Source organism: Euleptes europaea, chromosome 7, assembly GCF_029931775.1.
Source record: "Euleptes europaea isolate rEulEur1 chromosome 7, rEulEur1.hap1, whole genome shotgun sequence".
NCBI classification, from domain to species: Eukaryota; Metazoa; Chordata; class Lepidosauria; order Squamata; family Sphaerodactylidae; genus Euleptes; species Euleptes europaea.
The window spans coordinates 46,366,047-46,379,284 of NC_079318.1; the positions used below are offsets into that span (position 1 = coordinate 46,366,047).

General features: G+C 41.0%; 1 protein-coding gene across 1 annotated transcript in view; it reads left to right on the forward strand.

Moving 5' to 3' along the window:
- NVL (nuclear VCP like) overlaps positions 1-13,238 on the forward strand; it is a 54,430-nt gene that overhangs the window by 14,150 nt on the left and 27,042 nt on the right. Inside the window, exons 7-12 of the mRNA XM_056852544.1 lie at positions 187-313; positions 593-669; positions 2,277-2,411; positions 3,974-4,075; positions 9,923-10,040; positions 11,173-11,317. Coding sequence (XP_056708522.1) covers positions 187-313; positions 593-669; positions 2,277-2,411; positions 3,974-4,075; positions 9,923-10,040; positions 11,173-11,317 — 704 coding nt within the window. The remainder of the gene's footprint in view (positions 1-186; positions 314-592; positions 670-2,276; positions 2,412-3,973; positions 4,076-9,922; positions 10,041-11,172; positions 11,318-13,238) is intronic.

Here is a 13,238-nt window from a genome sequence, read left to right on the forward strand (position 1 = left end):
ACATAATCAATAGGTGCATATAAGAGTACATCTGATATGTCCTCATTATCTTTTCTAAAGCAAGATAAGAAGGCCAAACTTGACTTTTAAAAAGATAAGAAGGCCAAACTTGACTATTAAAAAGCAATTGAACTAAAAAGTTGGCAGATCCAGCACATCATTGCATTTGACTCATTTGCACTCTAGAATTCAAAAGACCTTTCCTTTGTGAAGACTGAAAGGAAGAAGCCCAAGAGCAGAAGATTTAAAAGGAGGAAAGAAGACTCTCAAGATGTAGACGAAGAAATAGAATCTGTTGTGTGGAATCGGAAAGGTAAGAGCAGCTCTCTGAGGAGACTTCTTCGCACTACAAAGACTTTGTCCCGTAGATTGCAGAACAACATTGCTAACTCCTTTATCTGTTCTGTAAGTATAGTAATATGTTTGGCTGTGTTTTTCGCATGTACTATGGCGATATAGAAAAGATCAAGAGTCCAGTAGCACCTTAAAGACTAACAAAAATACTACTGCAGACAGACTAACATGGCTACCCACTGTGAATTATCTTTATGGCGATATAGCAACTCAGCTCTGATTTCTTCTTTTCTGGCAGGTAAACCAAAAGGAATAGAGCTGCGAACCTCCTCTGTAAAGTTTGCAGATGTAGGAGGCAACGATGAGACTTTGAAGGTTAGATAGCAACTACCTTACCCCCCCCCCACCCCGATATTATCCTAGTTGGTGTATGACCTGGGGGAGGGTTATCTAGCTGTCATAGTTTAGCAACAGCCATTTTTGACATCATCTGTTGTTTTAAAATGTTTATTTAAGACAGTTTTAATGATTGTTATAGGGTTTTAATGAGGCTCATTGTGCCTGTAGGCTGGTTTTAATGTTGTTACCCGCCCTGGCTTCGGCTGGGGGCGGGATATAAATTGAAAGTAATAAATAAATTAAATGCTTTTAATAGGATTAAGGTGCTCATGAATAAAACTAAACATGAGGTCACTGAAAGAGGCCGGCACCTAAAGGGGTCACGTAAGAGCTGCCACAGAGGAGCAGCCATGACTTAGTGGCAGGGTATCTGTCACAGATTTAATCCCTGGTGGTGGTAGAAAGTGCCATCAAGTTGCAACCAATTTATGGCAACCCCTGTAGGGTTTACAAGGCAAGAGATGTTCAGAGGTGGTTTGCCATTGCCTGCCTTTGCGTAGCAACCCTGGATTTCCTTGGTGATCTCCCATACAAATACTAACCAGGGCCAATGCTATTGAGGTTCCTAGACATGATGAGATTGGGTTAGCCTGGGCCATTCAGGACAGTGCTAATATCTGGTATCTCCAGTTAAAAGGAATCAGGTAGTAGCTGATGAGAAAGACCTCTACCTGAGACCCTGGAGAGCTCTTGCTAATCCCAATAGGCAGTATTGACCTTGGCAGCCCAAAGGACTTAAAAATAAATTGGAATTCTGCACAAAGCCAGTCCACAATCTGTGGTGAGAACTTTTAGCCATATAGCTAGCCATATAGAGGCCCCATGTGGAGCTATAGCTCAGTAAAAATGCATCGGCTCAGCACACAAGCGGGCATGGATTGTGTCCTGCTGTCATCTCAAGAGTAAGGGAGAGAGGTGGGGAAATGCTCACGCATACACCTAAGAGTGCTATTTTATATTCAGTTAGCAAGACTGTCATTTGGGCCAATACCCTTGCTAAGAAAACCCTCATGCTCTTAGTTTGTCCCACCCCCTTTGTCTCTCTCTCTCCCCACCCCCCATTGCCAGTGTTTCATGGCTGTTGTTCTGGGACACTTCCAGTTTTGTCTGCTTTCACCACCTCAGCTGCTGGGTTTATCATCACTAGATCGGTAATTAGTCAGGGAATCAAGAGAATATGGAGTTTCTGGTACTACCACTACATTCTTCAGATGCCTATCGTGAATGCTGAGGGCCTACATCTTGGTCTCCATGATCTGATAGCGACATCTGTGGTTACAGAGTTGGCCACAAACATTGTCTAAACATATCTTTGGAGCCATATGGACTAGAAACTTCCTCTGGTATTTATTTTTAAAAGTTTATAGTCCACCTTTCCAAAAACTGGAGGCAGCTGATGTAAAATGAAATCTGTATTCAGAGACCCGTGCTTTGCTTGTTGTTTGTGTTGAAGCCACACAACCTTGTGAACACTATTGCCTAAAATAAAGTTCTGCTTAATTTACTTCTCTCTAATTTTCACATGCAAATTGCCACTGTTAGAAATCTTGTCTCTCTTTCCCACCCTGTAATTTTCATTGCAGGAGGTATGCAAGATGCTGATACACCTACGTCATCCTGAGGTATACCACCATTTAGGAGCTGTTCCACCTCGAGGATTTCTCTTGCATGGACCACCAGGCTGTGGAAAGACCTTACTAGCACAGGCTATTGCTGGGGTTAGTCTATTGACATGTTCTTTCCCTTTCTTTGCCTTAAATCATAAACAATTTAAGAGTCTAAACCCACATATATCTTTGTGTTTTGAAAATGATTCCCATCTGGCAATTTATAGAATAAATGGCCCCACCGTTGCTGAATAAGGAGAAGGCCTACATCCAAAATCACTGTGCAGTGCACTGTATAACATTTTGAATTCTAAATCTATTGAGGTTACCACGAAAAGTATTTTAAGCATGCAGAGATCAGTGTACCTCTTTATAAACCTCTGTCATGTCTCCAAACTGCCAGGTTCTGCGCTGTTGCTATTAAAATTTGCAGAGCTTTATTAGAGAATGATTGCTAGAATGTTTTATCATTTTTAATGTGAAATTTTTAACCAGGGGTTGCTTTTATTGACCTTACACCTTTATATGTATGGGCAGACTGTGATTCTGCGGTGCAAAACTATTGTGTCTGGAAATTCTGATGTGTTGGCACATGATTGGTCAGTCGACCATATTAATAAACTTGATTTGAACCTCTGTCATGTCCCCTCTTAGTCATCTTCTTTCTAAATTGAAAAGTCCCAGACTAGCTTTCCCTCATAGAAAGGGTGCTCCGACCCCTTAACCATCTCTTTTGACCTTTTCTGTACTTTTTTGAGATACAGTGACTAAAATTGTATGCAATAGTCCAGATGAGGCCATACCACTGATCTACACAGGGTCATTACAGTATTAGTCATTTTATTTTCAATTCTTTTCCTACCAGTCCCCAGCATGGAGTTTGTCTTTTCCACCACTGCCACACACTAAGTCAATGTTTTCATTAAGCAACTGATCACTTTGCCTCGTAATCTCAGACAGTTAGGCCCCATATTTGACATTAGGACTTTTGTGTCCCATTGTGCATCATCTTATGCTTAATTATATTGACCTTCATTTGGTGTGTTGTTCTCCTGCTCAACCCAGTTTAGAGAACCTGCTTGAGCCCAGTCCACTTTGGTAACTTGGTATCATCGGCCACTATAGTGCTTATCCCCCATTACAAATCATTTATGAATCATTTATTAATAGCACTGATTTCAATACTGATCCTTGTGGGGCCCTACTGCTCACTTCTTTCCTGTTGTTTAACCAATGATCCATAAGAGGACCTTATCCCATGACTGCTAAGCTTATACTCCCGAGTCTTTGATGAGGTACTTCGTCAAAGGCCTTTTGGAAGTCCAAGTATATAATGTCTACCAGGTCACCATTATCTTCCTGCTTGTTAACCTTCTCAAAGAACTCTAAAAAGCTAGTGAAGCAAGACTTCCCTTTGCAGAAGCCATGCTGATTTTTCCTCAGCAGGCTTTGTTCCTATCTTTAATAACAGTTAATAGTCCTATCTTTAATAACAGTTTCTACTAATTTATCTGGAACTGATGTTAAGCTAAGTGGTCTGTAATTTCCTGGATCCCCTTTAGGCTTCCGTGCAAAAAGCAGTATGGGGCTACTTCAACTTGGCAAAGTTTAGGGCCTGAGCATCTCTTAATTTGGCCCTGATTAGAGAGTTCTTGCTTTTCTTTTTGCTCTAGGAACTTGAGCTACCAATTCTCAAAGTAGCAGCAACTGAGATGGTGTCAGGAGTGTCAGGTGAATCGGAACAGAAGATAAGAGAGCTGTTTGATCAAGCTGTGGTGAGTTAACCAGAAAGAAAGCATTTTGTTATTTCTTCACAGGACTTGAGGTAACTGGGTTGACATTAATGTGTATGTTGCATTCTTAATTATAAATTTAATTTAACTTTAACTCCAAATGAGGGTGCAAGAAGGGAAGAGATTCAGTTGGCCCGCACCCTATCATGATTCCTATCCTTCCCACCCAAAAAACTAGGAACTCCTTTCCTTCTGCCAGGACTCTTTGGAATCAGCTGCCACCAGCAAAAGGATGCTTTTAGGACTCCATGGAGGCCTTCCTTATTGGACCTGCCTCCTACTCTTCTCCCTTGGCTGCCTTGTACAAGGCCAAAATCTGTGTGCCCAGGTGTGTTTTGTGTGGGATCAAGGAAGAGGCTTTTTAGTCCCCCTTCTTTTTCTTATGTCTCTAGTTCTCTCTTGAAGCTGTCGTTGTCAGCACCAGCCAGCTCTGGTTAGGATAACTGAGCAGTGTTCGGTGACAGATGGCTGGGATTCTTCCCCAAGTAGTCATCAGTAAAAAACCCAGAATCGTGGGATTTCCTTTCTTGGGCCAATCATAATTAGGGGTATTGGTTCAAAGTTTATCTCCAAAAAGACTCTTGATCAATCACTTCAAAAGTTTAGTGTGCCAAACTGCAGGGCTGGATCTTGGGGAAATGCCCCAGGCGCAAGGGTGGGGGGGCGCCAACGTAGGTATGGAGGAGTGCTGCTGCCACACTGCAGCATGGGCACAGTTGCCCACCCACAGGCTGGCTGGTGCGCTTGCCACCGCCCAGCATGTAGCTGCCCACCCTTCCTCTTCACCCGTGCCAAGCCTACAGCAGCTGCGCACGAGTCCAGGGGGCTGGCAAGTACGTGGTGGCATTGCAGTGACCACCCTTGGGGCCACCAGTGCTTGGCTCCAGCATGCACATGCACGCCTGGCATACTCTCTCCCTTCCTGCGCACTCCTTCCCCCAGCTCCGTGCCTGCCAAATTGAGAGAATTATAATAATACATACAACCACTTGACCAGCGTAGCCGAATGGGATTCAGTTTTCTTTCCCAGCTCATTAATCACCATATAACTACTACTCCCTTCCTGTAATGGAATCAGGAGATTAGATCCCAAATTACATCAGATAAGCCTGGATTTCTCTAAAAGCAGATTTATCCTTTCCCAACACCAAGTAGTTCTTATTTCATGGGTAGCACAAAGCTGTTGTCTTCACCTACCAAAATCTAGATGTTGGGCTAGTTAGATGGCACAGTTGCACTCATGAGAATGTTTCATGCTTTTAACATCTACGTGAAACTACAGGCAGATGTCATCTGGAAACTTGACAGGTGTGACAGGATGGGACCTTTTCTAGGTGGTGCCACAATTCTCGAATTGCCTCCCTATAGATAATTTGCCTGACACTGCCTGTTGTCTTTTAACATAAGAAAAGCCATGCTGGATCAGACCAAGGCCCATCAAGTCCAGCAGTCTGTTCACACAGTGGCCAACCAGGTGCCTCTAGGAAGTCGAGAAACAAGACAACTGCAGCAGCATTTTCCTGCCTGTGTTCCACAGCACCTAATATAATAGGCATGCTCCTCTGATCCTGGAGAGAACAGGTTTGCATCATGACTAGTATCCATTTTTACTAGTAGCCATACCCCTCTCCTCCATGAACATGTTCACTCCCCCCTTAAAGCCGTACAAGTTGGCAGCCACATCCTGGGGCAGGGAGTTCCATAATTTAAGTATGTGTTGTGTGAAGAAATACTTCCTTTTATCTGTTTTGAATCTCTCACCCTCCAGCTTTAGCAGATGACCCCACGTTCTAGTATTATGAGAGAGGCAGAAAAGCTGTCTACTCTCTCCAAACCATGCATAATTTTATAGACCTCTATCATGTCTCCCCTTAACTGCCTTCTTTCCAAGTTAAACAGCCCTAAGCGTTTCTACCGCTCCTCATAGGTCAGTTGCTGTAGTCCCCTGATCATTTTGTTTGCTCTTTTCTGCACCTTCTCAGTCTCTGCAACATCCTTTTTTAGGTGTGGTGACCAGAACTGTACACAGTATTCCAAGTGTGGTCTCACCACAGATTTGTACAAGGGCAGTATGATAGCAGCAGTTTTATTCTCTATTCCTTGTCTAGTTATGGCCAGCATGGAATTTGCCTTTCCTCACAGCAGCTGCACACTGGGTTGACATCTTCATTGAGCTATCCACTACCACCCCAAGATCCCTTTCTTGGTCAGTAGCTGCCAGCACAGTCCATCAGTGTATATGTGAAGTTGGGATTTTTTGCCCCAATATGCATCACTTTACACTTGCTCACATTGAATCTCATTTGCCATTTTAATGCCCATTCCTCCAGTTTGAAGAGATCCTTTTGGACTCTTCACAGTATGATTTTGTTTCAACCATCCTAAATAATTTGGTGTCATCTGCAAACTTGGCCATCTCACTGTTCACCCCCAACTTCAGGTCATCGATGAACAGGTTGTAAAGCACTGGACCCAACACAGATCCCTAAGGGACCCCACTGCTTACATCCCGCCATTGTGAGAACTGACCATTGATTCCTACTCTCTGCTTCCTATTTTTCAGCCAGCTCTCAATCCATAAGAGGACTTGTCCTCTTATCCCATGACTATGAAGTTTGCTTAGCAGTCTTTGGTGGGGGACTTTGTCAGAAGCATTTTGGAAATCCAAATACACAATGTCCACAGGCTCATTCCTGTACACATGCTTATTGACACTTTCAAAAAACTGATAGGTTAGTGAGACAAGACCTACCATTACAGAAGCCATGTTGGGTTTTGCTCATCAGGGCTTGCCCTTCTATATGCTTGACAATTCTATCTTATTAATGTTTTCCATCAATTTACCTGGAACAGACGTTAAGCAAATTGGGCTGTAATTTCCTGGGTCCCCCCTGAAACCTTTTTTTATAAATGGGTGTTACACTGGCCATTCTCTAGTCTTCAGGTGCAGACGCTGATCTAAGGGACATGTTACATATCATTGTTAGAAGTTCAGCAATTTCCCTTTCAAGTTCTTGAACTCTAAGATGAATAGCGTCTGGTCCCTAGGACTTGTAACAGTGTAATCCTATACAGAATTACTCTAGTCTGAGCCCACAGATTTTAAACTGGAATAGCTTTTCATAGGATTGCACGGTTAGACTAAAACCAAAGACAATTTTGCTTTGGTTGGCTCTTGAATTTTGAAATTTCAGGCATTGGTCATTTTGTAAACTGACCCGTGCTTTGAATAACATATTTTTTTAATAACGTTCTCTTTTATCTTTTGTTTCAGTTTTTTTACACTGTGGATATCTACTCTCCTATTTGTCAGTTTTTACTATCTCCTCTTTGTGTTGTCATACTACTTCTAATTATATTTGCTGTCCCTGTCCTTTATAAAAACTGTTTCTTTAAAAAGGCAGGATGCAAACATTTTAAATATAAATTAGTATAATAATGGTGTAGTGCAGTTATAAATGCGTCGAACTGTTTACATGAAATTAAACCTGCTTTGATGTGACCAAAATGATTTGTATTTTATGTTTAATCTAAATATTTATGGTAGGATTCTAGTACTCCTCGCTTGTCGCTACTTGTCACTTGTCTTCTTAGGTTTATGGTCAGAGTTTTCTAGGTTCCTCTGCACAAAAAATATTGCCCAAAACATAGTTGTATCAATAGCCTATAATATAAAATTATTTGCTGTGGGTGATTCATTTTTTTAGCCTACTCAGCTGTGGTAGAATCAGTAGTGCTGTTCATGTAGATCCAACATTTACAAGAGAAATAAAGAATGAGCCCCCAGTTGTTCAGAGGTGCTCTTGTTTTTGCTTTTATACATCTAGGGTCATGGTGGTTTGGGGATGTGCTGATCTGTTCATCCAGTGAATTATCCCAAACAGAAGTTGTTTCAATCTGTGAAACTTTATCACAATAAAAAGAAGCTCTTTCAAAATGTACCGTGTGTGTGTTTGTGAAGTGCTGTCAAGTTGCAGCCAATTTATGGCGACCCTATAGGGTTTTTAAGGCAAGAGATGATCAGAGGTGGTTTGGCATTGCCTTTCTCTGCATAGCGACCCTGGAATTCCTTGGTGATCTCCCATCCAAATACTAACCAGAGCTGATCCTGCTCAGCTTCTGAGGTCTGATGAGGGCTAGCCTGGCCGGGGCATATAGTATTTATAAAGTCAAGGTCACCTTCTCTTTAGAGTTCCATATTGCAAGACTTCTAAGGTGTCAAAAAATTAACACTTTGGCAACTTGATTTGATCCTTATATTTATTCTTTCACCATCGGATGTCCACTCTTACAAATGCATAGGCTGGTTTATCATTTATATAATTGTCTTAGCTCTGTATTCTCTGTGGGGAGGGGGAGCCATTTCTGTACTCTTTCATTTGTATTTGAATGTGTTTGTCTCAGTGCCCTGCTAGTAAAAACAGAAGTAAAATCTTTGTCAGGTTTATGAAATGGAGAGGCATGCTTTAGTATATAAATAGGTCCAGTCCATATCCATTATAACAGTAGTAGACGATTGTTGTAATTTTTTGGTGAAATACTGAATTTGCCCAATATTTTCAAACTTTACATTTTTATTTTTATTTTTGTAATTGTTTTTTTTTTTATAAGGGTACAGAAAGTAAATTAGGGAAAGAAGGGGGAAATGATAATAGCGTTTGATATCTGTGTCCTAGTGGTTTAGAACATTACATAGATGTTCCTACATCTGCCCCAAGAAGACATTACTTTATCATTTTTTAAGTTCTCTATCACAGCCTCTATTAGTCATTATACTCTTATACTTTAAATACTCTGAATATTTTGACTTAAGTCTCTTTCTTCTAAAAGACCAAAGAATTAAGATCTGATGAATATCTTTCATATAAGGGCTGCCATCTCAACTTGTATTCATCGATTGAGTTCCTTCTCATCAAACATGTCAATTTTGACATCAAAGCAAAGTCAAATAGTTTGTCAGTCCACTCAGCCACATCTGGTATCTTTACATCTTTCCAGTATCTTGCATATACAATTCTGGCAGCGGTGACTGCTTATTGAAAAAGTTCTGTGTACGCCACATTTAGTGAGGAGGGAATATTCCCAGCAACATATTCTTAGGACTAAGTTAAAATTTCAACTTCAACATTTCCTGCATTTCTTTGTGAATAGCTTTCCAATAGTGCTGGCTTTTTTTACAAGACCACCATTGATGGTAAAATGTTCCTTTCTACCTCTGAACACTTCCAGTATTTCACTTGACTTTTCTTAGACATCTTTTGAAAATCTTTTGGTGAGAGATACCATCTGTAAAACATTTTATACCAATTTTCTCTTACTGCTTGTGATGCGGAAAACTTAATTCCCTTAGTTCAGAGTTGTTCCCATGTTTCCATTGAGAACTTTACATTTTTTAAAATAGTTGAATGTGAAGGTGAAAATCTACATAAGACGCTATAAATGTTCATTTATGGGAGATGAAAAAGATATGGCAGAAGTACAAACAGAACTTGTGTACAGAATTCTCACACTGTCCCATATCCCAGGATCTCACTCTCTGTTGCACTGGCATGTACACACATCTGGTTCTCTTTCTGTCACTGGTATGAAGGTGCTTTGTGCTCACGCAACTTTGGTGAAGGCTCTCTGTTTGCCTATGTGAATGTCTCTCCCATTGAGCAGAGCACTCTGAGGTTGGATTTGCAAATGGGCATGTGAGTGGATGATTTCGATTTCTAGCAGTCAGTGTTTAATATCTATTTGAAATTGGACAGTTGTACAATGAAATCAACCTATGTGGAATTTTTTGTTAGTTTCTGGATTTATATTGATTTCTGTTTTAATTTCTAGACCAGCGCTCCGTGTATTCTCTTCATAGATGAGATAGATGCCATCACACCCAAGAGAGAAGTTGCCTCCAAGGACATGGAAAGGAGGATTGTGGCCCAGCTTCTGACCTGCATGGATGGTCAGTTCTCAGCAAAAACTTTGTGATGTTACATTGTCAAATCTAGTTTTAATACTGATACATTTGCTCCCAAGCAGAATTTCTATTAGATATCACAGCAGGGTGCAAACAACAGATTTCTGAGTAGCATAGGATGCCATGTTAATGAGGGTACTAGCTTGTTCTCTGTTGCTTTAGTGACTAGGACACGGAGTAATGGATTTAAACTAAGAGAAAAACGATTCCATCTAAACATTAGGAAGAACTTTCTGATGGTGAGGGCGGTTCGACGATGGAATTCGCTGCCTCAGGGGGTGAAGGAGTCCCCATCTTTGGAGGTCTTTAAGCAGAGGTTGGATGGCCATCTGTCGGGAGCGCTTTGATTGTGGAATCCTGCATGGCAGAGGGTTGGACTGGATGGCCCTTGTGGTCTCTTCCTACCTTGTGTGATTTTATGATTTTTGTGATTTTGTCTTAACATTATGTAGAACACTTGCATCTTGTTCCCATCTGCCCACTTTCCAGTGTGTTCAGATCTTGTTAGATTCTATCTGTATCTTCTGGGGTATTCACTACTCCTCCCAATTTAGTGTCATCTGCAAGTGTAGTGAGTAATCCCTCCATCCCCTCATCTAGATCTTTTATAGAAAATACTGAAAAGTACCAGGCCCAGAACCGAGCCCTGTGGCACCCCTCTGGACACTTCTCTCCATTCAGAGGAAATGCCATTGACAACTTCTCTTTGGGTGTGGTTCTCCAACTGGTTCCCTATCCACCTAACCATCCTTGAGTCTAGTCTGCAGTGCTCCAGTTTACCCATCAGAACATCATAGGGAACCTTGTCAAAAACTTTACTGAAATCCAGGTAAACAATGTCGATGGCACTCCCATGATCCACAATGTGGTGCTTTAAGGAGATTCACTATCACCAAGTTTATTGTGAATATCGGATCTGACCCACGATTGTCTGCGTTGACTCTGACTTGGTTCAAAAAGGGCCATATACAGTGTAAGATTAAACATTGCGCAAGCTTGACCTCTGAGAGTGTGTACTGTGATCCAGGTGGTTTGGAAAGATGCCCTGATAGCAAAACAATGATGTCTCCTTCATCAGTTGCCTAACAGTTTGCTTTTTCTTCCTGCTCTTCCTCAGACTTGAACAGTCTGGCTTCCGCAGCTCAGGTCCTAGTCATTGGAGCAACCAACAGACCAGACTCACTGGACCCAGCCCTGAGACGTGCAGGAAGATTTGATCGTGAAATTTGCTTGGGGATTCCCGATGAAACGGCCAGAGAAAAGTACATCAGACTAGTTTGAAATTTTGTTTTAACAGATGCATATCTGTTTGGCATTTAATAGGGGGAAATTGACAGGCAGAGTCCCAAGTTATAGACTTTAAAGGTACAAGAGTTCCCTTGACAGCCAACATTGACAACCCTAATGGAAACCACTAGTAGATAAATATTGGCAAATAATATTGCCTGAATAAAAAGGTTTTCTGTCTGTATTTGAAATGTTAAGCCTCTTCCATGTCATATTGTCACATGGATTTATTTCTTTATACGTATTCTTTTGTTCTTCTATAATAACAGACACGGTAAAACTTTATGCAGCATAATCGTAAGCACGCATATGCAAATGGCAGTTCCTCTTTTTACATTCCAACTCTCCTGGCCACCAGGGTAAAGTGAAACCTGTGTTACGGACCCTGAGATCTCATTCTAAGCAGTGCTTGATGCAATGGACCTTTCCTATGTCTTCCTTCCTGCTGCAGTCTGTTGTGTTTCCTAAAATCCTACTCCTGGGGATTGGTGGATCCTCAGAAAGAGTGTAGGATTTTATTTATTTAAAACATTTCCAAACAGGGTTCCCAAGGGCTCCTGCTGGAGAATGGGAAATCAACAGACATCTAGCGATTGTGAGCCTTCGAATCCAACCCTTTGTGTTTAGATATCACATTATCCAATGGTCCTGAATAACTACAAGATAAGATATTTTCAGAGCAGCAAGAGAAGAAGTCACAAAGGGTAGAAGCAGCTGTGCAACCTTGATTAGCTGTGCAACTAATCTGATTAGCTGTAGAATAGGAAATATCAAAGTAGAAAAATTAAAACCAGGGGACATAAAATAGTACTACGTGAGCCATAGAATCAGCAGAGTAATCACTGACTGCCTCATGGTTCCAATGGATTTTGATTCTGTTTAGTATTGCAGTTTGGTGTCTGGAAGCATGGATATAGCATCTGGCATGGGGAAAATCATAGGGCTGGAGCCAAACCATATACCAGAATGGAAGAACTCATAGGATGAATAGCAAGAACATTTTTGGATCTAACTAATTACTGTGTTATTTGGCTGCGATCATTTTAAGGATGAAATACATGCCTCACTTATGCAAATGAAAGCTCATTTATCTTTCTCTATATAATAAATGACTGTGTAGGCCAAACATCTTTAAATGAAATTGAGAATTTCATTAATTCACTGTAGAATTGTGCAAACGCTTGTCCTTAAATTGTAGGCTTACAGAGTGTCTTAATGATTTAATTTAAAATACCTTATACTGAAGCCATGAATAGAAAAAAAAAATTGAAATCATTGCCTGCTGAGATAATAATGACCCGTTTGTAGTGCTTTCTAAAATCCTGTTCCTGTGTGTTGGCGTGTACATTTCCAAAATTGCTTTGGAAGCATGGCCATTCATTATTTTTGGCAGAAGTTATTTTGCTGTGGTAGTCTTCTGGTTGATATGCTCTGAATTATGCTTATTTATTCAATCCTATCCAGCCTTTTTCCAAAAGCTTTGAGAGGATGGGTTAAATGAGTTGATGGAGGCCAGATATTTTATTCATTTTATACCCCACTTTTCAGTTTGATGTCTGGAAGGTGGCTAATGGCCAAAGTAGATTACAGATTACACCAATTAAAAACATACCAAGATACAGCAAAGCCAAAACCATGGCATAGCTACTCAGCAAAATAAGCAAAGCCACAGGAACAGAGGCCAGCACAAAAAGCAAAAAGTGGCAGCAAATAACTTTGAGGCATCCTAAAGAGCATGTTCATAATAACCTAGCACCTAAACACTCGCAGCAAAACAGCAAGGCAGACATCCCCTGGAAGGGTGTTCTGTAGTCTCAGCACCACTGTGATGTGAAAGTGTGCAAAGAAGATTTTAATATGCAGGTTCACTTGCTAGTAGAAGGCCATTTTTGAGTC